Here is a 27,320-nt window from a genome sequence, read left to right on the forward strand (position 1 = left end):
CACCAGGACAGCATGGTACTGGCACAAAAACAGACATATAGACCAATGGAACAGAATAGAGAGCCCAGATATGGACCCCCAACTCTATGGTCAAATAATCTTTGACAAAGCAGGAAAAAACATGCAATAGAAAAAAGAGAGTCTCTTCAATAAATGGTGCTGAGAAAATTGGACAGCCACATGCAGAAGAATGAAACTCGACCATTCTCTAACACCATTCACAAAGATAAGTTCAAAGTGGATGAAAGACCTCAATGTGAGACAGGAATCCATCCAAATCCTAGAGGACAACATAGGCAGTAACCTCTTTGACATCGGTCACAGCAACTTCTTTCAGGATACATCTCCAAAAGCTAGTGAAACAAAAGCAAAAATGAACTTTTGGGACTTCATCAAGATAAAAAGCTTCTGCACAGCAAAGGAAACAGTCAACAAAACAAAGAGGCAACCCACAGAATGGGAGAAGATATTTGCAAATGACACTACAGATAAAGGGCTGGTATCCAAGATCTGAATGACATTTTTAATTGGTCATACACACCCACTAAAGTTTAGGACTGCAAAATCGTATGGTGTAGTTTCCCCTCTGCCCACTAGGTGGTGTCCTTGTAGTACAGCAGTCACGGGGTGATAGGTAACAAGTGCGTTGTTTGGGCTTAACTGGGGAAATGCTGCAAGTGTCCCAAGGCAGGGCCAGAGAATGACTAAGATAATGGCTGTTTAGTTAGAAAAAAAAATGAAGACAGAGATTGGTTGGGAGAAGAGGAAGTAATTGAGCATCTAGAGGGATTAGTGAAGTTGTAGAACAAGTAGAATGGGAAGGGGCGGGGGGTCAGAAACCTGGAAGGATAGGTGTGTGTGGTCATGAAGTGGATTATCTTAGTCAGAAGTGGGTGTTCCGGGTGTAGTGACATGGTCCAGGATGGGGCTGCAGAGTAGCTACATAGAACATACATGGGAGGGTCACTAGAGTTGATGAAATCAGAAAAATAGAAAGTTAGGCGTTAAATGAGCTCATCTGTACGGACACTGAAGATGCTCTGAGAAATTGTCATAGTCCGTTCAGGCCACTATAACAAAATACCACAGACTGGGGGCGCCTGGGCGGCTCAGTCAGTGAAGCCTCTGCCTTTGGCTTGGTTGCGATTCCAGGGTTCTGGGATCAAGCCCACCTCAGGCTCCCTGTTCACCAGGAAGGCTGCTTCTGCCTACCACTCCCCCTGCTTGTGCTCTGTCAAATAAATAAATAAAATCTTAAAAAAAAAAAACAAAAACCACAGACTGAGTAGCTTATAAACAACAGAAATTTATTTTTCACAGTTTAGAAGCTAGAAGTCTGAAACCCTGTCGCCGGCATGATTGGGTTCTGGTGAAAATATCAGGCTTCTCATTGTGTTTTCACATGGCAGAAGGGACAAGGGATCTTTCCAGGGCATCTTTTATAAGGACACTAATCTCATTCACTAATCCCAAAGGCCTGGTCTCCTAATACCGTCTCCTTCGGGGCTAGGTTTCCAACATAGGAATGGGGTTGGTGAGGACACAAACATTCAGACCATAGCAGTGATGTTGGAATTTGGAATGGAGAAAACTAGGACGCAGGTACCAAGCAGTGCGGGGCAAAATAGCCAGAGCCTCAGTAGAGGAGCCTACATACTGCTACGTGGGCCAGGTAGAGGGATCCAAGCCTCCCTTCCCCCTTTGCTATACCTTCCCCAAACAGCTTTTTCTTCAGACAACTTGTGGCAACATAGTTTGTGTTGTATATGTAACATCTGACTACCTACTAGAATATAAGTGTCCAGGAGGGGCAGAGATTGTGTTTTGTTGACTGCATTATCCCTAGCACCTGAAAGAGAGCTTGAGACTAAGGAGACACCCCAGTGAACATTTGGCAAATGAATGAATGAAAATAGTATGGAGGGAAAGTATGGTCCTCATGCCTTGACTCTGGCATTTGGGAGAAACAGCAAGCAGCCTTCCCTTTAGAGGGCTGTGGGAAATGGTGTCCCTAGAGGAAAGCCGGCCCTGATTTATGAAAAAGCGTGGAGAGGGTAGACACTTGACTTCTCCTGGAACTAGAGTACGGAGTACGCTCAAGTCAGGGGAAAGTAGACAGGGGAAGTGAGATCAGGGGAGAAGAAACAACAGTATAGGGATGTGACAGAGATGATGATGATAGGGGAACAAGGGGGCCTGGATTTGGGGTGGAAGCCAAGGATCACATGGATATAGGAAATAACCTGCCTCAAGTTTCAGATAGAATTTTGGCATAAATGGGTGTGAGATAGACCAAGTTGTAGGACAGATCGGGAATAGGAGTCCATGAACAGTGGCCTTTATTGAGCAGATAGATGCTTCAGAATAGCATTTGGCATGGGAAAACATCTTTAAAAAGTCAGATTTTTATGTTCCTACTAATACTGAATGTGAAAGTGAGGCTGTTTGAAACCTGGATTTGGATTCTTAAAAAGAGAGTAGTAACTGTTTTGTATAAGATTATTATGACTCAGATTTAGCTGGTCATCTTTTGTTTTCCATATAATGTAATTAATGCTGTGTAAAATGTCTAGACAGTATCCCTGAATTGGTGGTGTGATTACGTACGGTTCCTTTAATTGTCCTGACGGATGAGAAGAGGTGGGAAAGGAAGCTGAGTTCTTAGGAAGGTGTCTTTGGAGGTGTTGAAGTTTTCTGTTTCAGGTACCTGAAAAGTGCTGTCCTCTGCCACTCTAAAAGGAATGCTCCAGGAAGCATTCCTTGGAATGTTAATTTCTTTTACCTTTCCAGCTGACAAAAAAAAAACAAAATTATCTCTCTTCCCCAGTTTATCAAGCTAGAAAGATTGGTGAGTTTAATCCAGTCAAGGCTGAAATGTGCCCTTTTAGTCCCAGTAAATGTAACAGCAAGACGAGTGCTGAATGTTAACCATTGACTGTGGTTTCTGGCTTCTCATGATGCAAAGCCCTTTGACTCGGCTTCCAGCCCCGAGCATGTGAATCCTTTGCATGATTTATGTTACCATTGGATTTATCTGTACAGTTGGTTAAGCCAGTTATTCACTAGGGGGTAGACTGCACTATCTTGCGCATCAGTTACCTCTATTGGTATATATTCTTGACCTAAATTCTGAGTAGATGAGCATTGGACATCAAGTCAAGGCGCACAAATTGAAGCTCAGAGCAGCCTGTCTTCTTGCGGAAGAGTGGATTCTGTCTGATCTCATTTTCACGTGAATGACTTCAGATCTGAGGAGAAAATTCAGGTAGTTCTAAGAATTGCTGTGCTGTGGGAGTTTTAACTGTAGTAAAGGAAGGTAAAGTCTTGTTTCTGGGGGAATGGTTTTTGTTTACTTAATGGTTTTCTCCACTCTTGGTCATAGAGAGCTTACCAGAGTAACCCTTGTTTAGAAAGAACTTCACCTGATCCTGTGACCAAACTTGTTTGCCCTTTAGCCGGGTCTACTAAACAGCAGTTTGTGTAGAACATACTGACTGACGGCTCCTAGATCAGCAGGGGCTCCTAGCTGGCCTCAAGTGAACTTCTCCTCAGGGGAGTCCCTTTACGAAATAGAGTTTTGTTGATTTTGTGTTCAGCATTATTTCAGGCTGTTCCCTTATCTCCTAGGTGAGTGGTCAGAGTGCCTCTGTTTGCCCTGGAGCTTTTACCTAGGTTTACTTCAATTATGTTTCCGGAACTACCTTCTCTGAGTTTTAATCAATGTGTATGCTTTGAATACAAAGTGATTTTAATACTAGCCTCAGGAGGACCATTAGGGGAAGGTGAATCTCCCTCGAGTCCTGTACATTCCAAAGCCAAGAATCACTTTGGGTCATCCTCGTCACTGCGCCTCCCTCCTTGAGAGCAGACTGGTGCCCCTGTGTAGGTGGAAATTACATTTAACTCTGAAGTGAAATTAAAACATTGGTCTGGACAGTATAAATGAATCAGAGCCAGCCCTGCACCACCCCATGCTGAGCCCTGAGCAAACGCCTGTGCCTTGGCCTTCTCTCCCCTACTAGACAAACTATCCGGGGCCTGCGGTTGGATAACCTGGCTTTTGTCCATGTTCATTTGGCTTTGGAAACCACTAGCGTTTTGCCCTTCAGATGGGTGCAGTGCTGGTGACATCTGCGTCTCCCTGGGTAGCCTGGTATGTGCATGTCGGACGCCTCTTCCAGATTTGGGGGCACAGGAGAAAGGAGAGTGCCTGGGGCTTGCTGATGAGTCCAGAGCTCGGTGAGAGTGCTTCACTGTCTGTGCTGACCCAAACTAGGAGGCTCTCATAATGAATCCCAATTCTTGAAAAAGTCCCAATTACGAAAATTGGTTTTTGTTCATTATTGAGAGCAACAAACCTCAAGATGAGGGGGGGAAGCCAACTGTTCATTTTCAGGTGGTGGTTTGTCGTTGGCATCATCTATGAGGACCACAGAATTCTACTTGAAGAGCAGTTTGGGGTCAGTTGGTTATTTTCCCACATTTGAAGTGTAGCTGAATAATAACACCTTGTTAGAATTTTGAAAGGAATCCTGGTAGAAAAAGCCTTTATGCTGACCTTGGATTCAAAAAGGAGGCTCTTGAGCAAGGACAGACAGAAGAAGCTAAATTTGTATCTTGCTTTTTGGTCTGAACGAAGCTGTGTATTGGGATAGATTTCATATCCCTTTGCCTTATTCACAGTTTCCCCCCTGCCCCTCAGCATTCTCGGTGTAATTTTAGAGGCTGTCTGCAAACAGCAAACGGGTCTCTTTCTTCTCTCTCCCCTTCTTTGCAGTTTCGGGGAGTTTTGCCTGGCTCACCTGTTACTGAAGAGGAACCCTGTCATGTTCTTCCAGCACTTCATTGAGTGTATCTTCCACTTCAATAACTACGAGAAGCATGAGAAGTATAACAAGTTCCCCCAGTCCGAGAGGTCAGCGGAGCTCTCGGGAAGGGCCGGGCGAGCAGGGGGAGGTGGGCAGCTGCGTGTACAAGTGGAGAGGCACAGACTCCGGCCCCAGCGCTGCTTGCAGCCGGCCTGCCTTCTCTGGGCAGGGTGATGTGAGCCCGTTCAGCCTGCGATAGCGTCCTGAGGGACGCGCCGTCCTCTCGTCTGTGCACTTAACGCCTTGGGTAGACAGCTTTTAGGGTGCTGCGAACTGCTACTGAAATTAACATCCTTGTACCCTTGCCCATGTGTTGTGGTAAAATTGTCCTGTTTCACCGTAGAGAGAAACGGCTGTTTTCACTGAAGGGAAAGACAAACAAGCAGAAACGAATGAAAATCTACAAATTTCTTCTGGAGCACTTCACAGATGAACAACGATTCAATATGACTTCCAAAATCTGTCTTAGTATTTTGGGTAGGCCTGGTGTAATTGGGATAAAATGTATATTTAAAAATGAAATGCCCTATGGCTAATGGCTCAGCAGACCTGTAGCAAATGAGACCCTGATACTACGGGAAGACCCCGTTTTTTTCCTTCTTTGACATCAGCTGTGCCCATGCAGACCCCCGCTCGAAGCCAAGATGGGCCCTCCTAGCTCTGTGGGATACCCTTGCCCCCTGGGGCTGGGCTGTTTCTCAGAAGCTGATCTTTTGTGCTCTCTCTCAGCATCCTTTGCCGACGGCATCCTGCCCCTAGACATGGAAGCCAGTGAATTGCTCTCAGATACATTTGAGGTCCTCAGCTCAAAGGAGATCAAGCTTTTGGCCATGAGATCTAAAGCAGATAAGGACCTCCTTATGGAAGAAGATGACACGGCCTTGGCCAGTGCGGTCATGCAGGAAGCTCAGAAGCGGCTCATCTCGCAAGTGAGTGTGTCGTTCCACAAACGGGCCTGGTTACACCCCTGTGTTCCTCCATCCACCCCCTGAGTACTGGTGGTCGACCTCAGATCAGGGTCTTATTCTCACCCATGGCCTTAACACTCACCCCAGTGATGACGATTCTGCCTCTGTGTTTCTAGCTCCACCTCCTCTCATGGCCTGAACCCATCCCATTGGTCTGCTTGGATGTGCCACAGGCATCGCAGGCTTCCTCTGTCAAAACTGAGTCACTCCTCTCTTCTCCCTCCTCTTCGTCTCTTCTCCCGCAGTCTCTGTTGTGGAGAAGGAAGCCATTATCTACCAAGTTGTACACAAGGGAACTCAGTACTACCCCATTCTGGAGTCCAGCATGCCAGGCACATGCTTCCTTTGGCCAGGGTGTGAAAATTGGGATCAGACTGATTTAGAGCAGCGCTTGATTGCCGTAGTCCTCACCAGGGTCCAGTTCTTACACTAGCCTCGATCACTAGGTTGTATTTCCCACCTGAGTCCTGAAAGCTTTGGACCCTGAAGAAATAGACTTTGACGCCATCCAGTGTGTCCCCAGATGCGGTCCATTTTATCTCACAAACCCATCTCTCTCACCGATTCCGACCAGTTCTGTACTTACTTCAGCTGGTGCCGTTCCCAGTGGTTTCCTCACTCAGCATGCTTTGTGTCTCTAGTTTTTTCTGGTCCAGGCTGTGTACCGCCTTGCTGCCACAGCAGTTTTTCGTAAGGACAAATTTGATCATCTTATTCTCCTGCTTAAAAGAGACTAGAGGCAGATTGGCTGCAGAGGGCAGCAGGGAATTTCAGGGTGATGGATCGTGGGTGATTAAGCAGACTGTGGTGTTGGTTACTCACTCTGTACTGTTGTCAGATGCGTCAGACTGTTCACTGAACATGGATAAATTGCATATAAGTTATACCTCACTAATGCTACCTTTAGTCTGTAGTTTGGTGGCTTCCTGTCACCTTCTGAATAAAATCCTTATTCTTCTCCCAGGCACACGGGACTCTTGCCCCTGCGGCTCCCGTCTCCATGCTCCCCTCCCTGACCTCCCCATTCCAGGTCCCTGTTGGTCCCTCGAGCGGGAGGTATGCGCTCCTGCTGTTGTGCCTTTGCACACGGTCTGTCCGCCCGCGGGGCCTCTCCCACCCTGTCCTCCTTTCCTGCCGCCCAATTCCTACATCTTTTCAAAAGATGCGCCTGCCTCCTTAGGCATCCCTCTTGTGTAAGTTCCTCACCATCCTGCCACTGGTCACACCGTGCCACACATCACAGCACACAGTCTGGTCTAGAAGGAGCCCGAAGGCAAGAATTCTTGGCTTCATTTTTACATCCCCAGAGGTTAGCTTTGTGCCTGCTACAGAGAAGGCATTTGATCATATTTATTGAGTTGAATGCATTTAAGCCACTTTTTAAGACTATCCCTGTACTTACCATCTGCTCAAACTCATGTTTATTAAAGTGTTTATTTCTCTACTGATTGACCTTCTATCTCAGGAACTCTGATAAGACTTTTTAGAAATGGTGATTTACAAGCAAGGAACATATACTAGTGACTTTAAATAAGAAGAAAAAGAATACTTTCCGAATTCAGAAGGATAAATCTTACTACATATGTGGGCTACTATAATGACTATTTTTAATTCTAAGAGATTTATTAGAAAATATCTGTGGTTAGTGATCATTCACGGTTAAGAATATGAAGGCTTGCTCAAATCAGATACTATATAAATACATAAACCTTTTCTAAATGTGTGCGAAGTTATGCACACGAAAAGAGAGAAATACAACACTGACTCTTTCATGCTTAGCCATTCTCAACCATTTGTCATTTCACGGCAGGGATACAAAATGTCCCTTTTGGGTAGCCAGAAGTGAACTCATTTTCATTCCAAAGGGAGGATGCTGAGTGGAGGAATTGACTGGATCCGAGATGGGTTTGTGTGGTGGTTTAGAGCCTGTTGTCGTTATTCAGCCTCTTTCTGATTCCTGTTTCTTGTTTAGAAAGTAAGAATAGCGTTCATCCCCATCCTACTTCACAAAGCCTTCTGAGTGTTTTGAGGTAATGCTTGTAAAGTCTCCAAGACAAAGGTGCTGGGTCCTAGATAGTTCCCAGCATCATCATAAAAGATAAACAAGAAGTCTTTGTAGTACCGTAGATGGGCCGTGCAGAGGAGCTAGGTCAGGGAGAAGCCTTTGTCTTGGAACTTTATCCATCTAAAACATGCCTTTGTTTGTGTTACTACAGGTTCAGAAGAAGAATTTCATAGAAAATATTATTCCAATTATCATCTCCCTGAAGACCGTGCTAGAGAAAAATAAGATCCCAGCTTTGCGGGAACTCATGACCTATCTCAGGGTAAAAGATGACCTTGTGCTTTGTGGTTGGTGTCTCCCATCTCTAGCTCATTTCTCAGGATCGGTCACAGTTATGATGGTGCAGTTGGTCGGTGAACGCAGGGGCTCAAAATGCTACAAAACCAGCTTTACACTTTTTTAGAATTAGACTAGCCAGACAGGCCTTTGACTGTCGGGGAGAAGAGAGAGAGTTTGACCATAGGTTCCACAGAAGCCGGTTCTTGCCTTTTTCATGCCGTTGAGTTTATGAAGGACTCATTGTGCTGAGCATGTGTGTCCTTGATACCAGTTTGGAGATTCCGTTTTGAAGACTTTCTCAACTGGGGTCAAGTACAAAGGCATCATCTTAGTTCATTCTGGTGAGGGATAAAGTGTAATTGGGCATCATGTTCAATTTGGGGATGTTTACCTTTAACACTGCCTCCACATCAGGAAATAACAGTGGGTCTTGGGGCGCACTGTTGGGGGCCGGGCCGCCGTCACTGCTGGGATCTGAGGCCATGAAAAGTTGTGGTCTAAGCACCCAAAGACATTATGTAGACTTGGCGTGCAGACATAAATGAGGCCCCCGACCTTTCTGGCAAAATTTTTCAATCAGAAATAAATGGAACAGTTTTTTTCCTTTCTCTGTTTACACTATGCCATTTCCTTCCTCAAGAAATGCTAAAAAAATTTTTTCAGTAAGGGCTACAACCAAATTACATTTAATGTAAATTCTTCAAATAGCTCTTTAAACTAAACGAAGTTAAGGTAGGAAAGATAGGCTCATTGTGTGGGAAAAAATGGGAACGTCTAGTTATTCTTAGGCTTTTATTGCCCTGACTGTTTTAAAGCTCTGAGAGGGAAAAAAAAGAGTTTAGATCCTCAAACTACTTAAAGGCTTACGAACAGTAAGTCTCTCCCCTGTTGCGGAGCACACGGCCGGAGGATGGCCACACATCTGCCCTATTTGAGCGGCACGGCTCTCGTTCGTTGGCGGCCTTCTGTGGAAGCAGCTTCAGCCGCCCTCTGCCCTGACCTGTGCAGCCTCTCTTCACGGTAGCCGGAAGGGTTCATAGATTGCCTTCCCTTTGTTGGGACTTCCCTCACAGGTGGGGCTACGATAAATCTTCTCCCTCTACTACTAAGTTAGGTGAAATGGTTTCTTCCTCTTAGCCAAGAGGCCTGGTCCCTGGCAGCCCCCTGTAAGCCCTGAGAATGTTCTTAGCGTCATATGATAAAAGCTTTTCTGTCCTATCTTCAGAGGAAGACACAACGATGGGAGTAGAGCCATAGTTGCCGTCCTCTGAGAAAGCTAGTGTAGACAGATGAGCAACTTTTAGACTGCACAGCTTCCTGTAACTTGCTCCAGAGGCCCTGTCGGAGCCAGGACAGTGCCAGGTATCGCCTGCCCACCTAACCTCTGACTTGAATTCCTAAGGGGCCTGCCTCAGTGACACTACAAGAGCCTTTAAACTGGTGGCGACCCAGAGCCAAGCCCGGCCACCTAGCTACATCACTGTCCCCATCCCCGCCTTCAGGAATGGAAAGGGGGTGGCTTGTCAGTGGCAGTTCTGTGCCCTGGAATAAGGCCTGCTTGAGGCTCCGATTGTGTGATTCCATGTCCCTTCTTCCTCATCAGGAACCTGGGAAACTGCCTGTTGAATGGCGGGTAGACAGGACACTCCCTAAGAGATCAGAACTGATACTTAATGTCTCACGCCATGCCCCCTGGCTTCTGTGGTCAATACCAGTGCAGTTGGCCTTTCCCAGGAAAATACTATCATGTTACTAAACTTGTTGGTTGATGTACTAGAAATAGTTGGCTCTCAGCAAAACATGTCTTACTACTCCTGTTAATATTTCTCCGGTTGTGTTGCAGAGCTTATGTATTTATTCAAGAAAACACTAAAAGATGCCTCGGGGTCTGTTTTAGGAGGTGATGCAGGATTACCGTGACGAAATCAAGGATTGCTTTGCACTGGACCGGCAGCTGGCATCAGAACTCGAGTACGACATCAAGAAGTACGGCGAGCAGCAAGCCCAGGAGCAGGGCCGAGCGAGGCAGGCAGATGTGAGTGCGGCGGCTTGCAGGGCCAGGGGGACACAGCACAAGTCGTGTGTGACCCTCCTCTCTCCAGTGCGCCCTCCGCTCCCAGCTTCCCCAGTGCTGCTCGAAACCCACGTAGGAGCCGAGGTTGGCTGGAGCGAGACCTTTCGGGTTGCAGGTTGTGGACTGCTGCGTGTTCCTTTGCCACGCGTGCCACATGGATCACTGGATCAGGGAGGCTTCCCTTCCCTCCTGGCCAGGCCGCATGAACTTGTCTGGAAAGTCATCATAGTAATACCTGGGGGCCGTGTGCGAATGCCCTGAAAGCAAGCTGGTCGATGGGTTATCTGATCTGTGATTCTAGTGATCACAGCTAATTAGATCCCCCTAGGTGTCTCAGTTTGTTTGTCGTCCCCTGTTTCGAACAGAATGTCACTTGTGGTATTTCCAGTGAGCTGCTGTTCACTTCCAGACACAGTGTGTTCACGTCTCTGAGAAATCCAGACAGATCCACTGCATTAAAAACTGATGAAGGCCAACTAACTTAATCCTTTTTCTCTTTAGTGCCATGACATCTGCCATAACTTTCTGAAGAGAACGTTCTACTTGCCCAGGGCTGACACGGTTTTTGAAATAAATTACTTCTGGACTTGCTCAGGGCATGTAAAGGTTCCATTAACAACAACAAAAAAAGTGTCAGTAGGTAAAGAGTCTATTTCTCTTCCCTGACAGGTTGCTCCGAGTTTAGAAGTAATGCCAGCTGTTGGTGGCCGGGAAGGTGCCACTGTGCCCGCTGCTGCAAGCCAGCCCTCAACACCCAGGGCGCTTGCTGGCCAAGCACCGCCTCTGTCCCCTGCCCTGGAGACTGGGCTGTTGAAGAGGTTCATGCCCAAAGGCAGGTATGGAGCTGCTGCTTCAGGAGCGGGGCTGACTGCCTCTCACCACCTTCGCCGCCGCCTCTGGGCCTTCCCCAGTGGCCGTTTTGGCAGACACCTCCTCCAGGCTCCTCGCTTTCTGATTTGCAAGGAGTGTGGTTGAGGGCGCCCCCGAGAGGCAGAGGGCGGTTACTGCAGCGTTTTCGCCCTCGTCCTCTCTTCATGTCTGGCATGTTTTCCTCCTCAGGCCCATGTCCCTGAGCACCATTGCGATCCTGAATTCTGTCAAGAAAGCTGTGGAGTCCAGTAGCAGGCACCAGAGTCGGAGCACAGGAGTGTTGCCATTCCCGTTAAGCTCTCAGAGCCTGGACAAAATGTGCCATCGTGGTAAGTTCCAGGTCCGGGGCGGCTCCAGGGGGGCCGATAGAAGCCGTGGGTTTTGTACCTCAGACACAGTGAGGATACACAGTGATGAAAACACAGAACAAGCCTCCCTCTCATCCTTTTTTAAATGATTCTGTTTTCTTATCTTTAAAACAACTTTGGGCATTTGGGACTCTGGGTTGTCTCTTATTAGAGATTTGAAAAGAGAGTGGAGTGGAAACATGTTCATTCTTCCCGTCTTTCCACTCCCCACACACATGCATTTGGCCTTATTTATAAACTTGTAATCTTAGTGTGCATTTCTGGTTTGTAATCGACCTGCCTCCACATACTAACAGTAATAGTGAACATTTGCCCATGAACTTTTCTTTCTGAATTTTTCTCCCCATGGCTTCTTAGCATTCTATCTTGTGGAAGTACTGAAACCTATTTACTGTTACCTTCTTCTCGGAAATACAGGTGTTTTTCAGTTTTTTGAAATAATGTCACAGTAAAGTATATAATCTTTAGGATTGATTCCCAGCACTCAGAGGCCATGAATATTTTTAAAGCCTTTGATAGCGTCAGATTGGCTTCTGTAACTCACTGCAGTTGTACGTTGGTGGGAGCCAGTGGCCATTTTCCTGCTTAGAAACATTGGTCTTAAAATTTCCCATCTTCTTTGCCGGGCTTTATAGATCAAAACCGGTTATGGTTTTAATTTCCTTCTCTTTCTTTCTTTTTTTTTAAAGATTTTATTTATTTATTTGACAGAGAGAGACATAGCGAGAGAGGGAACACAAGCAGGGGGAGTGGGAGAGGGAGAAGCAGGCTTCCCACGGAGCAGGGAGCCCGATGCGGGGCTCGATCCCAGGACCCCGGGATCATGACCTGAGCCGAAGGCAGTCGCTTAATGACTGAGCCACCCAGGCGCCCCTTAATTTCCTTTTCTTTGAATCCTAGTGAAATTGGACAATGTTTCTCATGTTTATCATTTTTTGGTATCTTTCTGAGTTACTTCATTATAAGAACACTTTATTTGGGATATTAACTTTATCATAGATCTTGCTAATGTGTTGGGGTTTTTGGACAGCTAAAACTTTCTGTTTTATCCTAGCAACCTCCTACAGCTTGGAGCAGGAGTCCAGTGGAGCTGTGGACCACGTAACTAAACGAGCGATCAGTACTCCTGAGAGTAAGTACTCCTGTGACAAGCCGGCTTCTGCTGAGACTCTCCTCAGTCACTGTGTGTCTGCGGGACTCCTCCTGTTGGAAGATAGGTCTTTCCCTAGATGCGGGCACTCCTGGTGGTCAGCCCCATTGTGGTGCCTTGTCACACGGCATCTCTTGACAATTATAACTCAGCAGCCGGAGCACTAGCTGACTGTCGGTCGAGCGGTCTTCTAAGTGCTTTTACGGGTATGCGCTCAGTTAAACTCCCAGCCACCCGTGAGGCTCCCTGTTAGGCAGGCAGGGAGGCTGAGGCACAGCTTGCCATTCTAGAGCCAGCACTTGCGCAGCCCTGCTTTGTAGCGGTCCCGTGTCCACGCCGGCAGGCACCGGCTACGGCATCGAGGCTGGCCCCGGAGCCAGCTGAGCCTGCGGGCCCACTGGCCTCTTGAGGACCCACCACCAGCTGTGCCGAGAGCCTCTGTCTTCTCACTCCCATGGGGTGGTTTTTCTAATCTTCTGTTATTTCCTGTTATTTCAAAGTCGAGGTGAGTTAGAAGTGTAGAGGATTTTTTCCCATTACCTTGTTTTATAGCTTCTTAGGTCCACGGTGTGTCTCAGTGTGCCTCCCGCCTCTTTGCTGTCCACCTCCCCCTTCCTCTGCCCGCCAGCCCCGGGCTGGGGTCTCAGGGTCCTGCATACACCCCCTCTTGCCTGGCGCGGGGCGTTCATGCGCCACGTCCTCACTTAGAACTTCCCGTTCCCCGGTGGCCGCCGCTTCACCCTCCAGCAGCAGCCCTCCCTGACCCTTCAGACGAGATGAGGTGACCCCCTCCTAGCACTCTGACCTCCTCAGCAGTACTCGCCACACCTCCACACACAGCGGACCCTCGAACAGCAGGGGTTTGAACTGCACGGGTCCACTTGTGTGCAGATTGTTTACAGTGCAGCACCATAAATTGTCTTAATAACATTTGTGATTGTCTTAATAGCATTTCCTGTTCTCCAGCTTACTTTATTGTAAGAATACAGTATGCGATGCATATAACATACAAAATATGTGTTAGTCGACTGTTGATATGACTGCTAAGGCTTCCTTCTGGTCAACAGTAGGCTACTGGTAGTTAACTTTGGGGGGAGTGAAAAGTTATATACAGATTTTCGACTGAACTCCCACATTGTTCAGGGTCAGCTGCACTGCCTCATCTGTCCTTGCAGTTAGTCTGTAAGCTGTTTTACTCTTTACTGTACCCACTGGGCCTGCCACAGTGCCTGGAACATGGGAGGAGCGAAACAGGTTAGTGAGTTAAGTGATGGGACGAATGGCAGAGCTGGGACCTGAAGCCAGGTCTCCCGATTGCAGTTCCTGTGTCCTTCTACAGCCTTTGTTCTCGCAGTGCTGCTCTTGGGCATGACTGCAAGATGAGAACATGTTAAGGTGTTCTTCTCTTGGTAATGGTGCAACCCAGGAGCAAGGCATTCATTTAGTTGTATGTTCAGTCAGTACAAACTTATTGAGCACCTAGTGTGTTCTGGCTAGTTGCTGGGCAGTGCTATGACCTGTGATGCTATGATCTGTTAGAGTGTTTACCGGGTTATAGAGAATTTCCATCAAGTCCTCCTTTTAAGGGAGATTAACGGATGAACAGAACTCCTAACTCACATCTCCTTAGATGACAACTGAATCGTGACTGCTTTGTCATTAAAGCAGTAATTTGGGGTTCTGTATATTGAACAGGTGTAATGTTATATATGTGAAAAATTCAACCTCTGAAACAGACAAATTTTCTGTATGTTCTTTGTTCCTGGTTCAGAGGAACCGAGTGCTTCTATTTTGGCATTAGGAACCATATGCTGCAGAAACGAGGGGGGAATGCATCTCATTTTAGTTTTGCTCATCCCCAGGAGTCCCTGATTTCAGTCTTTGGTTGGTTTCCTAGCAGCCTAAGTTCCTCAGCAGTGGAGCCTGGCGTGCTGCATTAATACTGCTTGGATTTGCATGCACGGAGTCGTCTTTGCACTGAAAATAAGACCCTCGGGTGTCCCCAGGTCAACAGAGTGCTTTTTCTCTCTTTAGGCTCTTGAATGTAAAATTTGTGGCCATCTTTCCTTATTCTGAACCAGGAAGGAATGCTTGAAGAAGGGTCTCCTATTAGCTCTGCTTCCTGGGAGAATTATCAGATCATGTAAAAACACTCAGTTCTGTTTTCTCTGTGGTTTGTAGATACACGTTCTGTTGACAACTCGTAGGTGGGGTGACTGTCAGGAAGTGGTCTCAGCTGTACGGAGGCAGGAGGACAAATGCCAGGCGCCTCCACTGTTCGGGCACACGGGTGGTGTTCAGCAGGAGCAAAGTGGCCTTGCTAAATGGAAATGAGTCCTTTTCAGAGCTAGATCTTAACTGGAAATCCGTGCAGGGTTCAGCAAGTCCCTCTTACTGCTGTCAGTCAAGGCAGCAGAGATGCTCCTGCCTTTGGTTGTAAGCACTTACAAAGCGCACAGGCGATCTGAGAGCCACCGCATAGTGGCCTTTGCCGAGGTTCGAGACCTATAACCTGGATGTGCTCAGGCTTCCAAACTGGAAAAGGAGTGTGTACGTAGGGAAGGGGAGTTTGAACTGCAGCACGAGGAGACACCTCCCAGGAACAGGAATAGGCACAACTGAGCTATTGAGTGGGAGCACGATGAAAATGCTGGTCTCATCAGTTAACATAGCTTAAGTCGTTCACGGGCACATAGTACTGCAGATGCACTGTGGACTTTAAAACAGACTGGAAAGACCATTTAATTGGTACTCCTAAGAAGGCTGCAGTGCAGGGGAGAAAGTTTACATCAAACGTGCTCTTGGGAGGCCTGTGGGCTCTGACGGACAGTCAGCAGCCAGCTGTGGAGGCTTGTTCTGTTCCTGACAAGTGTGGTGGCAGCTCACGCAGAGGGGTACAGGACACCAAGGAGGGAGCAAGGCCCTGGGAGAGGCATCGCCACCCAGGTCTCAAAGGACCAGCATGGTGGTCGGACGAGGGAGGCGCTCCAGGCAGCAGAACCGCGTGCCCAGACCAGGGCCCGCAAGAGGTCGGTGACCGGACACGGCGGCCGGCAGCGTGTGAATGCAGCACCCGGGTTCCGAAAGGCGGCTGGGGGCCGGCTCGCACAAAGGTGGTTCTGTCCAGCTCGACACTGAGCCGGCGGGACCCGAAGCAGAGCGGCCACCTCACCACATTTTAGACTTAATTCTAGTGACGCAGGGAATAAGAGCTAAGAAATTACAATAGTTGTTAACCTTTATTCAGCACTTACCTTGTACCAAGTCCTGTGTTAAGGACTTAACATAAATAATCTCATTGAATCCCTACAACTCCCTTGAGGCGGGTACATCTGTGTCCCATTTTGGAGATAAAGAAACGTGAGGTTTTTAGAGTAGTTCACACAGCTGGTAAGACCACAAGCCAGAATTCAAATCAAGTGTGATTCGAGTCTGTTCCTACCCTCTGCTCCCCGCCTCCGAGGGGCGAACTGAAAGAAGAGGTGGCCCTGGGTGGAGAGCACTGTGCTAAGTCAGGGGGAGAGGAGCGCACATCGGGTGAGAGGAGGAGAGGAAGCGGCAGGAGGAGGCGCTAGGAGGAAGGCGAATGTAACCGCTTAGTGATTAGGTTCATGGAGAAGGAGCCTCTCACGCCTCACAGTCCCAACTGGGACAGTCCATTGATAAGACTGAGGTTTGGAAGGAACGTGCTGAGGAGCGGGGGTAACGAGGTGGCCAGGTGTCTTCAGGGAGTGCAGCATAGTAGGAGACACAGGACTCGGGAGAGAGGCTGGAGTTGGGGGGTCACTGGTGTGTTGGCAGTAACCGGACGTGCGGTGGGTGAGAAGCCAGGGGCAGTGGCCAGTGGGAGTGCAGGGGACCACAAAGCCATGTGAGGAAGTGGTCAGAGGAGGGAGCCAGGAGACCACGGATGGGATGAGTGTCCAGGAGGACAGTCTCCAACTTCATTGAGTCCCACACGAAGGTCAGACTGGGGCCTGAGAGGGCCCCTGGATTGGATTTGATGGTGCTTAGGGAGTGATACAAGTGACTGAGTAAAACTGTAGTGGAAGCTCCACCTGACCTTGCTCGGGTGGCTTTATGTAGGTCTGCTTCCTACTGGCTTTTCGTTAATGCTGTCGTTGTCCCCAAATTTACCAGGGACCATCAATGATGTCACATTTGGAGCAGGAGTCAGCTACATAGGCACCCCACGGACACCTTCTTCAACCAAAGGCAAGTTCCTTTCCTGTCAGATGCATTAGGCGCTTCTGAGTTCTGGGAAATCTGAATTTGTGTCTAACTCCCTTTCAGAGAAAATTGAAGCCCAGTGTCAAGGAAATGACATTTTATGTTTATCGCTTCCTGATAAACCGTAAGTTTACCAAGAGTTCCTTTTGAGGTAAATGTTTTTGTCAGGGTTTTATCTTTAGTTCCAGAATGACTGTCTGTTTCCTTTCCCTAGGCCTCCACAGCCTCAGCAGTGGAATGTGAAGTCCCCAGCCAGAAATAAAGATAACCCAGCCCCCAGCAGGAGGTCACTCCGAAAGACCCCCCTGAAAACAGCCAACTGAAACAGTCGTTTGGGAGTGTCCGGGAAGCAAGAGCTCTAAGGACATGTTGTCTCCTGCCTGTGGAAAGACAGAGTCCACCTCCCTTACCCCCAGGGAGGAGGAGGCTTTTAACTGTGTGACACCAGAGTTTTTTCTTACGACTCTGGCACTCTGACCGTTCACCTGTGTGGTGAACAACCTTTTACATTTCTCTTTATGCAATATGTGGTAAAAAAAAAAAAAAAAATTGTAAAATAATAGAGAAATGCCATAGCTATTTAATATTCTAACTTTACTCCATTCATTCTGATAAAGCATACTCTGGTCTTTAAGGAACACAACAGATCAGCTTTCTTTTATATAAATGAATCCTCTGTTATCTGGTCGGAATTCCCTATAGGACAATAGTTTCCTGTATCTAATGATGAAATTTTGATTGTAATTATTTTTTTTATTCTTATTTATAAATTGCAGGTTTTAAAGTGTACAGCTTTCTAAAATGAAATAATAAAGGTTAAGCATAAATACAGCCTTCTGGTATTCAATAGAATATTTCTACTTTTAGAACAGGGCTTTTTAATTTACATTAAGTGTTTAAGAATAATAAAACCCTCCCAGACTCAAGAACTGTGAGAAATAAATGTCTGTTGTTAAAGAAAAAGAATAATAAAACCCAACTTTCCTTTTAGGAAAAAAAAAATGACTCCCTTTGTCTTTAAGGCTCAGCTCATCTGTTCCTGTGCCTCTGTCCCGGACAGAAGCTGCCTGCCTCCTAACAAACAGCACATGTCCTTCTGTCCTCTTCATACGTAAACGCGGGCCTGCGCCTGAAAGTTCGCCTACGTGCGGCATGCACTAATGCTGGTTTGTGTTAACAGTCCACAAAGACTGCTCCCACGGGGATGGGGGGGTGCTTTGGTGTCTTTTGCTGATGCCGTTAGGTAACCTTAAACACGTGTGCATTCATGTTTTGTCCAAGAGTGACCAGGAAAAAATTCAGTCAGTTCACTTTTTAACCCAGCACTACAGAAGCAGAAGTACAGGGTTACTGTGTTGATACGTTTTTAGTATAAATGTGGTAGTGGGATTAGAGGGGCAGGATGTCACTGTGCTCTGTTCTGTTCTCCCATACATGAACGGTGACACACGTGGACAGGTCATTCATTGGCAGAGAGAGTCACAAAGCGGCTCTTGAGTAAAGACACTTATCTCCAAATCAAGCAGATGGTAATTGATGGCAGTCTCTCTTTAAACCTGGGATCGTGCCATTTTAAGTGTACTTGCCTAACAAAATGCTAGGAAAACGAGGTAAACTCAACATAAGAGTACATAAGGAAGAGAAAAAACGAGGCAAAGTGGATTTTTTAAAAGCTTTTATAAATGAGGTTTAACAAATACCAACTTACAGGTGTGTTAGTACAAGTCTGCAACGTCTATGTACAGCACAGCTACACCAGAGGCCACGAGAGCCTTGCAGAGGCTTCGAGTCTTCAGTCACACTCACATCTTAAAAACATATGAATGTTCCTTTTCTGTCTACGGCAACAACTTCCCAGCCTCCATACTCACTTCTGTCAGCCCCAGTTCACATGGCACAAGGCTAGGTGGTGTTACGGTCATAAGAAGGGAGTCGGGGCTGTCCTATCACTAGGACAACCAAGATGGCAGCTAGGGTGTTGCTCCCCAACAATTAGAGAACGGGGACACTATCCCTTTCTACCAAGGGGGGGTGAAGATGAAGGGATATCTTAAGTCTAAGCATTCAAGACACAAACGCAAAAGAAGATGGGTACCATTAAGCAATTATGAAGAGTTGCCCACTGCTTCTGCCAAACACCCTGTGGCAGAGTATTCACAGAACATAAAAAAGAAAAGTCAACATAAGTCTCAAGTATTCAATTAAAAAAAACCCTCAAAGTATAAAAAATTAAGACACTGGAAGTTTAATCCCAAGATGACTACATCCTTCTACATAAAAACCATCCTTGAAGCACACAATGGAACTGGAGGCGCTCCTCTGAGAAGCTCCCTCTTCAAACCGGTTCACATCATGAGTTTAACACAGCAATGTATCTGAGGCGAAGAACATCTGCTCTTGAAGAACAAAGGCTTTTGAATGACGTTTCTAATGTCCCACACCCAGTGAGCAGCAGTGTCTTGGGTAGATAAAGACTTTAAAATCAAAATCAGAAAACTGCCCTTGATTCAGGCATTTCGCTTTCCTCGCCATCAGGCTCTCCACCCCGGCTGCACTACCTGATGTTCTTCAAAGGGCTGGCCTCGCCGCCACCACATAATGGGTTTACTGTGAAGTGAGACACGACCTGCGGTGTCTCCGTGCTTTCTTCATGGCAAAGGGGAAAAGTGGAATTCATTTTCTTAAAAAACATTATTGTAGTTTTCAGAACTGCCTTTGGCCCTGGACAGTCTGATGAACTACACAAATAAGTAAAATGAATTTTAAAACCAAACAATAGCTACTTTGTTTCATGAGCCATCCACAACGAAAAAGAGCTCTGCCGCAGGGGAGCCGAAGGCTGGGATACCACAGGGAAGACACCCACCCTTCTTGAAGTGTCCACCTTACAACTGTCCAACACTATAAAGCTCATCAGCACACAAAGCCTCTGTCAGGCCAATAAAGATGGCAGTGCACACGCTGGCTAGCCTTCGAAGTTAGTAGCCACTATGGCCTTCGAGTGGGGCACAGGACTCGAGCCCGGGGGTTGGCGAACGTGGTTTCACAGGGACATCCAAGCACTTCTGGGTGGTCTCTGGGCATAGGTAGTCTGAGTGATCTAGGAAGAGGCCGTTCAAAGCTAACCTTAGAGCTCCTTATGTTTCTTTTGGAGAGTTGCAAATAGATTTTGACATTATTCAACTGGATTTTTTTTAAAGGTTTCCTAAGTAACAATGATCGGATGTATAGACAAGGTATCTCTTGTGAAAAATGCGGAAACTTAGGTGGAAAAAAAGGAATGTTCCAGTAAGCTTCCTTGAGAGGATTTTTGGGGTTAAAATACTCTTTAATTATTGGCATTTTCCAATTTAACACTAGTAGCTTGGAACTCCTACCTTAAGTTGAAATTTTTTAAAAAAATAGGTATTTAACACTGTATGACAACATATTTACAATTTAAATAGAAATTTTCTTTTCAATAACCAAAATACATCTTTAGCAAAAATTTAGAATGTAAAATTTTATAAAATAAACACCCATAGAAAAGCAGAACATTATTTCAGTACCATTTCAGATTTCACCTAAGATGAAGGTTTTATGTAAATACTGGCCACCCCCCAACCCCCATGGACAAGCAGGGTTCCTACAGTTAAGAAGATCCCTTCTTCCAACAAGCAATTTACCTTCCTGATTTGGGCTGTTTTCATAAAATTCTGATCCAAACAGATTTTCCAAGATGGACACTAAAATACTGATGAACAGAACCTTCAAGAAGAATCTGCAGTGCTGGCTGGGGGCAGCTGTGAAACAAGATCATCGCATAAAACACCTCTTTTCTGGATTCCCTGGTTCAAACTCTGCAGCTGCAGGGTGTCGCAGTGGGTCGTGCTCCCAAGCCCTGCATTACCGGTGCTACATGGCTGCCTGGTGGCCCCCCACACAGGACTCACCCTGGCTGACGGAGGTGAGCGGCGAATAAACTGGCTTCACTGGCCCACAGTGCCCAGCCCAGCCTCTGTGGCCAAGAGCTTCCTGATCACCCTAACACTCAGGCGGGAGCCAGGCCAGAAACAGACTGGGAATCAGCCTCAGTGAAATGCAGCTTTGTTTTTTTTCTCCTTGTGATGACTACGCCCATCTCGAGGAAAATTCTTTTATTCATGTGGCTTGTTAAAAAGTAAGAAAGGAGTAGCGGTCAACTTTGGCCAAAACAAAAAGCTTTTGCGCAAGTGTCTAGCTCTGTCCAAGTGTACTTGGCTCCCGGGCTGCTCTTGATAGGAGTTTCTGGTAGAGGTATTTGCATGTGCTCCCTCAGCCACACCATCAGATTTCAGATCACAAATGATGACTTGTGTCTGAAGTCGCCCTGCAAGGCCAATACAGGGTTAGACACGGCCATCCTCTACCGACCCCGGGGCCCGAGCGGGAGAGGAAGAGTGCAAGCCAGGGCTAGGCCCCGTTTCCCTGAAGAAGAAACTTAAGGCAAAACAAATCAAATGAAACCATTCTTCAAAAGTATCATCTATTAGAGCCTGCAAACTGTGCACGCCAGGAGTGTGTACAAACATTGCACTGGGAGGGTTTCCAAGGAGGAATGTCATTTTTTCTGCTGGAAACACTTCAATTTCTAGGTTTCCTAAAGGATGTCTGCTCTGTTGCCTCACTCCTTTCCTTACCTCCTCATCTGTCCTGATATAGTTCACTCCATCTGTCTTCCCCGGACTCTTATAACTGAAAAAGGAGGAGAGAGGGCTTCAGTGACTACTGATTTTTCACGTAATGCCAACTTAAACTTTGATTTTGTTTAACACAGAAGACAGAAGACTTAAGACAGAAGTTAAGACTTAAGACAGAAGACAGGCTCACCTTTCGCCATTCTGTTTATTATTGATGAAGTAACCCCGTCTGTACGCGCAGCAGATGCCCACGGTGATCAGGGCCAGAACAGCAAGGACCACCAGGATCCCCCCAATAATGCCACCGATGTTCAGGTCATCTGGAGAAAAGAGGGATTGAGGGAAGAGAGAATACACACTATCTGGTCTTATAAAAGCCCCTGAGCCCATTGTGCCTCCTTCCTAATCCTGCATCCTTCCACTTCCCCGCTCTGCCCTCTCATGCCTACCCCAGCCAGAAGAAGAGCAGAGTGAGACCACTTCAACTCTTTCTAGCCTGGAACATTCAGGACCCCAGACCCCTGCTCTCACTTGTAAAAAGTACTGAGACCTCCACAACCGGTACCAAAAGATTGGGATCATTCCCCGCATATTTTCAGACCACAATGCTTTGAAACTACAACTCAATCACAAGAGAAAAGTCGGAAAGAACTCAAATACATGGAGGCTAAAGAGCATCCTACTGAAAAATGAATGGGTCAACCAGGAAATTAAAGAAGAATTAAAAAATTCATGAAAACCAATGAAAATGAAAACACAACTATTCAAAATCTTTGGGATGCAGCAAAGGCAGTCCTAAGAGGAAAGTATATAGCAATACAAGCCTTTCTCAAGAAACAAGAAAGGTCTCAAGTACACAACCTAATGCTACACCTAAAGGAGCTGGAGAAAGAACAGCAAATTAAACCCTAAACCCAGCAGGAGAAGAGAAATTATAATAAAGATCAGAGCAGAAATCAATGAAATAGAAACTAAAAGAACAGTAGAACAGATCAACGAAACTAGGAGCTGGTTCTTTGAAAGAATTAACAAGATTGATAAACCCCTGGCCAGACTTATCAAAAAGAAAAGAGAAATGACCCAAATCAACAAAATCATGAATGAAAGAGGAGAGATCACCACCAACACCAAAGAAATACAAACAATTATAAGAACATATTATGAGCAACTCTATGCCAGCAAATTAGATAACCTGGAAGAAATGGATGCATTCCTAGAGATGGATCAACTACCAAAACGGAACCAGGAAGAAATAGAAAACCTGAACAGACCTATAACCACTAAGGAAATTGAAGCAGGCATCAAAAATCTCCCAACGAACAAAAGCCCAGGGCCAGATGGCTTCCCAGGGGAATTCTACCAAACATTTAAAGAAGAATTAATACCTATTCTTCTGAAACTGTTCCAAAAAATAGAAATGGAAGGAAAACTTCCAAACTCATTTTATGAGGCCAGCATTACCTTGATCCCAAAACCAGACAAAGACCCCATTAAAAAGGAGAATTACAGACCAATATCCCTGATGAACATGGATGCAAAAATTCTCACCAAAATACTAGCCAATAGGATCCAACAGTACATTAAAAGGATTATTCACCACAACCAAGTGGGATTTATCCCTGGGCTGCAAGGTTGGTTCAACATCCGCAAATCAATCAATATGATACAATATATCAATAAAAGAAAGAACAAGAATCCTATGATCCTCTCAATAGATGCAGAAAAAGCATTTGACAAAGTACAGCATCCTTTCTTGATCAAAACTCTTCAGAGTATAGGCATAGAGGGTACATACCTCAATATCATAAAAGCCATCTATGAAAAACCTACAGCGAATATCATTCTCAATGGGGAAAAACTGAGAGCTTTCCCCCTAAGGTCAGGAACGTGGCAGGGATGTCCACTATCACCACTGCTATTCAACACAGTATTGGAAGTCCTAGCCACAGCAATCAGACAACAAAAAGAAATAAAAGGCATCCAAATCAGCAAAGAAGAAGTCAAACTCTCACTCTTTGCAGATGATATGATACTTTATGTGGAAAACCCCAAAGACTCCACCCCAAAACTGCTAGAACTCATACAGGAATTCAGTAAAGCGGCAGGATATAAAATCAATGCACAGAAATCAGTGGCCTTCCTATACACCAACAACAAGACAGAAGAAAGAGAAATTAAGGAGTCGATCCCATTTACAATTCCACCCAAAACCATAAGATACCTAGGAATAAATCTAACCAAAGAGGCAAAGGATCTGTACTCAGAAAACTATAAAATACTCATGAAAGAAATTGAGGAAGACACAAAGAAATGGAAAAACATTCCATGCTCATGGATTGGAAGAACAAATATTGTGAAGATGTCAATGCTACCTAGGGCAATCTACACATTCAATGCAATCCCCATCAAAATACCATCCACTTTTTTCAAAGAAATGGAACAAATAATCCTAAAATTTGTATGGAATCAGAAAAGACCCCGCATAGCCAGAGGAATGTTGAAAAAGAAAAGCAAAGCTGGCGGCATCACAATTCCGGACTTCCAGCTCTACTACAAAGCTGTCATCATCAAGACAGTATGGTACTGGCACAAAAACAGACACATAGATCAATGGAACAGAATAGAGAGCCCAGAAATGGACCCTCAACTCTATGGTCAAGTAATCTTCGACAAAGCAGGAAAGAATGTCCAATGGAAAAGAGATAAGTCTCTTCAACAAATGGTGTTGGGAAAATTGGACAGCCACATGCAGAAGAATGAAACTGGACCATTTCCTTACACCACACACAAAAATAGACTCCAAATGGTTGAAAGACCTCAATGTGAGACAGGAGTCCATCAAAATCCTAAAGGAGAACACAGGCAGCAACCTCTTCGACCTCAGCCACAGCAACTTCTTCCTAGAAACATCGCCAAAGGCAAGGGAAGCAAGGACAAAAATGAACTATTGGGACTTCATCAAGATAAAAAGCTTTTGCACAGCAAAGGAAACAGTCAACAAAACCAAAAGACAACCGACAATGGGAGAAGATATTTGCAAATGACATATCAGATAAAGGGCTAGTATCCAAAATCTATAAAGAACTTATCAAACTCAACACCCAAAGAACAAAGAATCCAATCAAGAAATGGGCAGAAGACATGAACAGACATTTTTCCAAAGAAACATCCAAATGGCCAACAGACACATGAAGAAGTGCTCAACATCGCTCGGCATCAGGGAAATCCAAATCAAAACCTCAATGAGATACCACCTCACACCAGTCAGAATGGCTAAAATTAACAAGTCAGGAAATGACAGCTGTTGCGAGGATACGGAGAAAGGGGAACTCTCCTACACTGTTGGTGGGAATGCAAGCTGGTGCAGCCACTCTGGAAAACAGTATGGAGGTTCCTCAAAAAGTTGAAAATAGAGCTACCATATGATCCAGCAATTGCACTACTGGGTATTTACCACAAAGATACAAAAGTAGGGATCCGAAAGGGTACGTGCACCCCGATGTTTATAGCAGCAATGTCCACAATAGCCAAACTGTGGAAAGAGCCAAGATGTCCATCGACAGATGAATGGATAAAGAAGAGGTGGTATATATATACAATGGAATATTATGCAGCCATCAAAAGGAATGAGATCTTGCCATTTGCAACGACGTGGATGGAACTGGAGGGTGTTATGCTGAGCGAAATAAGTCAAACAGAGAAAGACATGTATCATATGACCTCACTGATATGAGGAATTCTTAATCTCAGGAAACAAACTGAGGGCTGCTGGAGTGGGGGGTGGGGTGTGAGGGATGGGGTGACTGGGTGATAGACACTGGGGAGGGTATGTGCTCTGGTAAGTGCTGTGAATTGTGCAAGACTGTTGAATCTCAGATCTGTACCTCTGAAACAGATAATGCAATATATGTTAAGAAAAAAAAAAAAAAGAAGGTAGCAGGAGGGGAAGAATGAAGGGGGGGAATCGGAGGGGTAGACGAACCATGAGAGACGATGGACTCTGAAAAACAAACTGAGGGTTCTAGAGGGGAGGGGGGTGGGAGGATGGGTTAGCCTGGTGATGGGTATTGAGGAGGGCACGTTCTGCATGGAGCACTGGGTGTTATGCACAAACAATGAATCATGGAACACTACATCTAAAACTAATGATGTAATGTATGGGGATTAACATAACAATAAAAAAAATTAAAAAAAAAAAAAGTACTGAGACCGCCAAAGATCAAATGCCGTTATACTTAATCCTGTATTAAAAGGGGCTTAGCATTGTATAAGAGGCTTTTACAATCTTCTGGCTAAATCCCTGAAAATATTATTAATGGAGAAAATGGTTTCACTTTATAAAGACAGAATTAAGGAGCCAGGAATACCAACGAAAAAATTCCTAATTTCCAGGGATTCCCTTTGCTGTGCATTATTTGGGGAAAGAGAACTATTTTTGCACAGGACTGAAAAATAAAAATATGAGGTGGGAACATGACCTTTCACTATCACCTGCCTGGCCTCGTATCTACAAGCCTCTTGGAGGAAAGCCCTTGACCCCCTCTTCCCATTTCTGTATACTGGGCAAAGGTACTCAGTCCCTATCAGTATGGGACACTGGGGCTGTTTCCTTCATGCAGGTAAAAATGCAATGGAAAACATGCAGGCAATATATCAACATAAGCCAACTAACTTGGAAGTTGTTAAATTCTCCCTTATCCTAGTGCAGTGGTTTCAAATGTGAATGTGCATTTAAAAATTGAAATTTTGACTTTAAAATGTCAATTCCCAAGCTCTATCACTAGAGAGAGATTCAGTAGGTCTGGGGAAAAGCCCAAGAGTCTTCCTCCTGCCCTGGAGCTGTTTCCTGAATTTGACAGATGACAAGAATCCCCTGGAGTGCTGTTTGACACACAGACATTTCCAGACCTCCCCTGGGGACTGAGTCCACACGCCTGGGGTGGGGCCTTGGAATCTGTACGTGAAACAGTGCACTCAAATGATTCTCACAATCAGGCAAGCTTGGAAAACACTGCTCTGGGGTCAGTTATACACAGGAAGGAGGGAGGGGCTGAGATCACTCCCCAGGTGATTGTGATGGTGACATGCCCCATCTGCCCCATCCTGCCTTCAACACCTCTCCTTTAGAACCAGCATCCGAGAGACGGTATCATACAGAACAGGGTAAAGTTACTGAGGCTAAAACTCTGGCTGTCAGCTTACCACAAAATGGTTATAACGATAAATTTCTGGAGACCTTACACAACATTATGTTTTGATAATTTTATCAATTATCAAAGAAGTGGAGTTAGTTTATCTATCTATCTATCTATCTATCTATCTATCTATCTATCTATCATCTATCTATCTATCTAAAGTAGGCTCCACACCCAGCATGGAGCCCAATGTAAGGCTCGACCTCATGACCCTGAGATCAAGACCTGAGCTAAGATCAAGAGTCGAATGCTTACATCCCAGAAATGGAGTTTATTAAACTCAGTTAAGGGGCACCTGGGTGACTCAGTTAGTTAAGCCTCTGCCTTCAGCTCAGGTCATGATCCCAGGGTCCTGGGATGGAGCCCCGAGTTGGGCTCCCTGCTCGGTGGGGAGCCTGCTTTTCCCTCTCCCTCTGCTGTTCACCCCACTTATGCTCTCTGGCTTTCTCTGTCAAATAAATAAATAAAATCTTTTAAAAATTTTTTAAAAACAAAGATATACTCAGTTAAAAGCAACATGATTAACTATGTTCCCAACATCACAAGACTCCAGAAAGTCTATATAGAGGAGATAAACATATTGCAAGTAATCACT

General features: G+C 45.6%; 2 protein-coding genes across 11 annotated transcripts in view; one reads left to right on the top strand and one right to left on the bottom strand.

Moving 5' to 3' along the window:
- Positions 1-17,874, top strand: part of NCAPD3 (non-SMC condensin II complex subunit D3) — a 62,634-nt gene extending 44,760 nt beyond the window's left edge. Inside the window, exons 25-35 of the mRNA XM_036088128.2 lie at positions 4,778-4,915; positions 5,212-5,345; positions 5,598-5,797; positions 8,053-8,163; positions 10,078-10,215; positions 10,924-11,090; positions 11,314-11,453; positions 12,547-12,624; positions 16,783-16,857; positions 16,936-16,996; positions 17,087-17,874. Coding sequence (XP_035944021.2) covers positions 4,778-4,915; positions 5,212-5,345; positions 5,598-5,797; positions 8,053-8,163; positions 10,078-10,215; positions 10,924-11,090; positions 11,314-11,453; positions 12,547-12,624; positions 16,783-16,857; positions 16,936-16,996; positions 17,087-17,195 — 1,351 coding nt within the window. The 3' untranslated portion in view covers positions 17,196-17,874. The remainder of the gene's footprint in view (positions 1-4,777; positions 4,916-5,211; positions 5,346-5,597; positions 5,798-8,052; positions 8,164-10,077; positions 10,216-10,923; positions 11,091-11,313; positions 11,454-12,546; positions 12,625-16,782; positions 16,858-16,935; positions 16,997-17,086) is intronic.
- The window catches only part of JAM3 (junctional adhesion molecule 3), a 176,975-nt gene that overhangs the window by 17,345 nt on the left and 132,310 nt on the right, over positions 1-27,320 (bottom strand). For 8 of the 10 annotated variants that reach the window (XM_036088137.2, XM_078058741.1, XM_078058744.1 and 5 more), the window contains 2 exons: positions 21,721-21,850; positions 21,531-21,585 (listed from right to left, as the gene is read on the bottom strand). In XM_036088137.2, coding sequence (XP_035944030.1) covers positions 21,531-21,585; positions 21,721-21,850 — 185 coding nt within the window. Of the gene's footprint in view, positions 1-250; positions 354-18,530; positions 21,221-21,530; positions 21,586-21,720; positions 21,851-27,320 lie in introns of those variants that run through there. The other 2 variants (XM_078058747.1, XM_036088140.2) reach the window with 2 other exon arrangements.

The sequence above is a fragment of the Halichoerus grypus genome, chromosome 11 (genome assembly GCF_964656455.1).
Source record: "Halichoerus grypus chromosome 11, mHalGry1.hap1.1, whole genome shotgun sequence".
In the NCBI taxonomy this organism is placed as follows: domain Eukaryota; kingdom Metazoa; phylum Chordata; class Mammalia; order Carnivora; family Phocidae; genus Halichoerus; species Halichoerus grypus.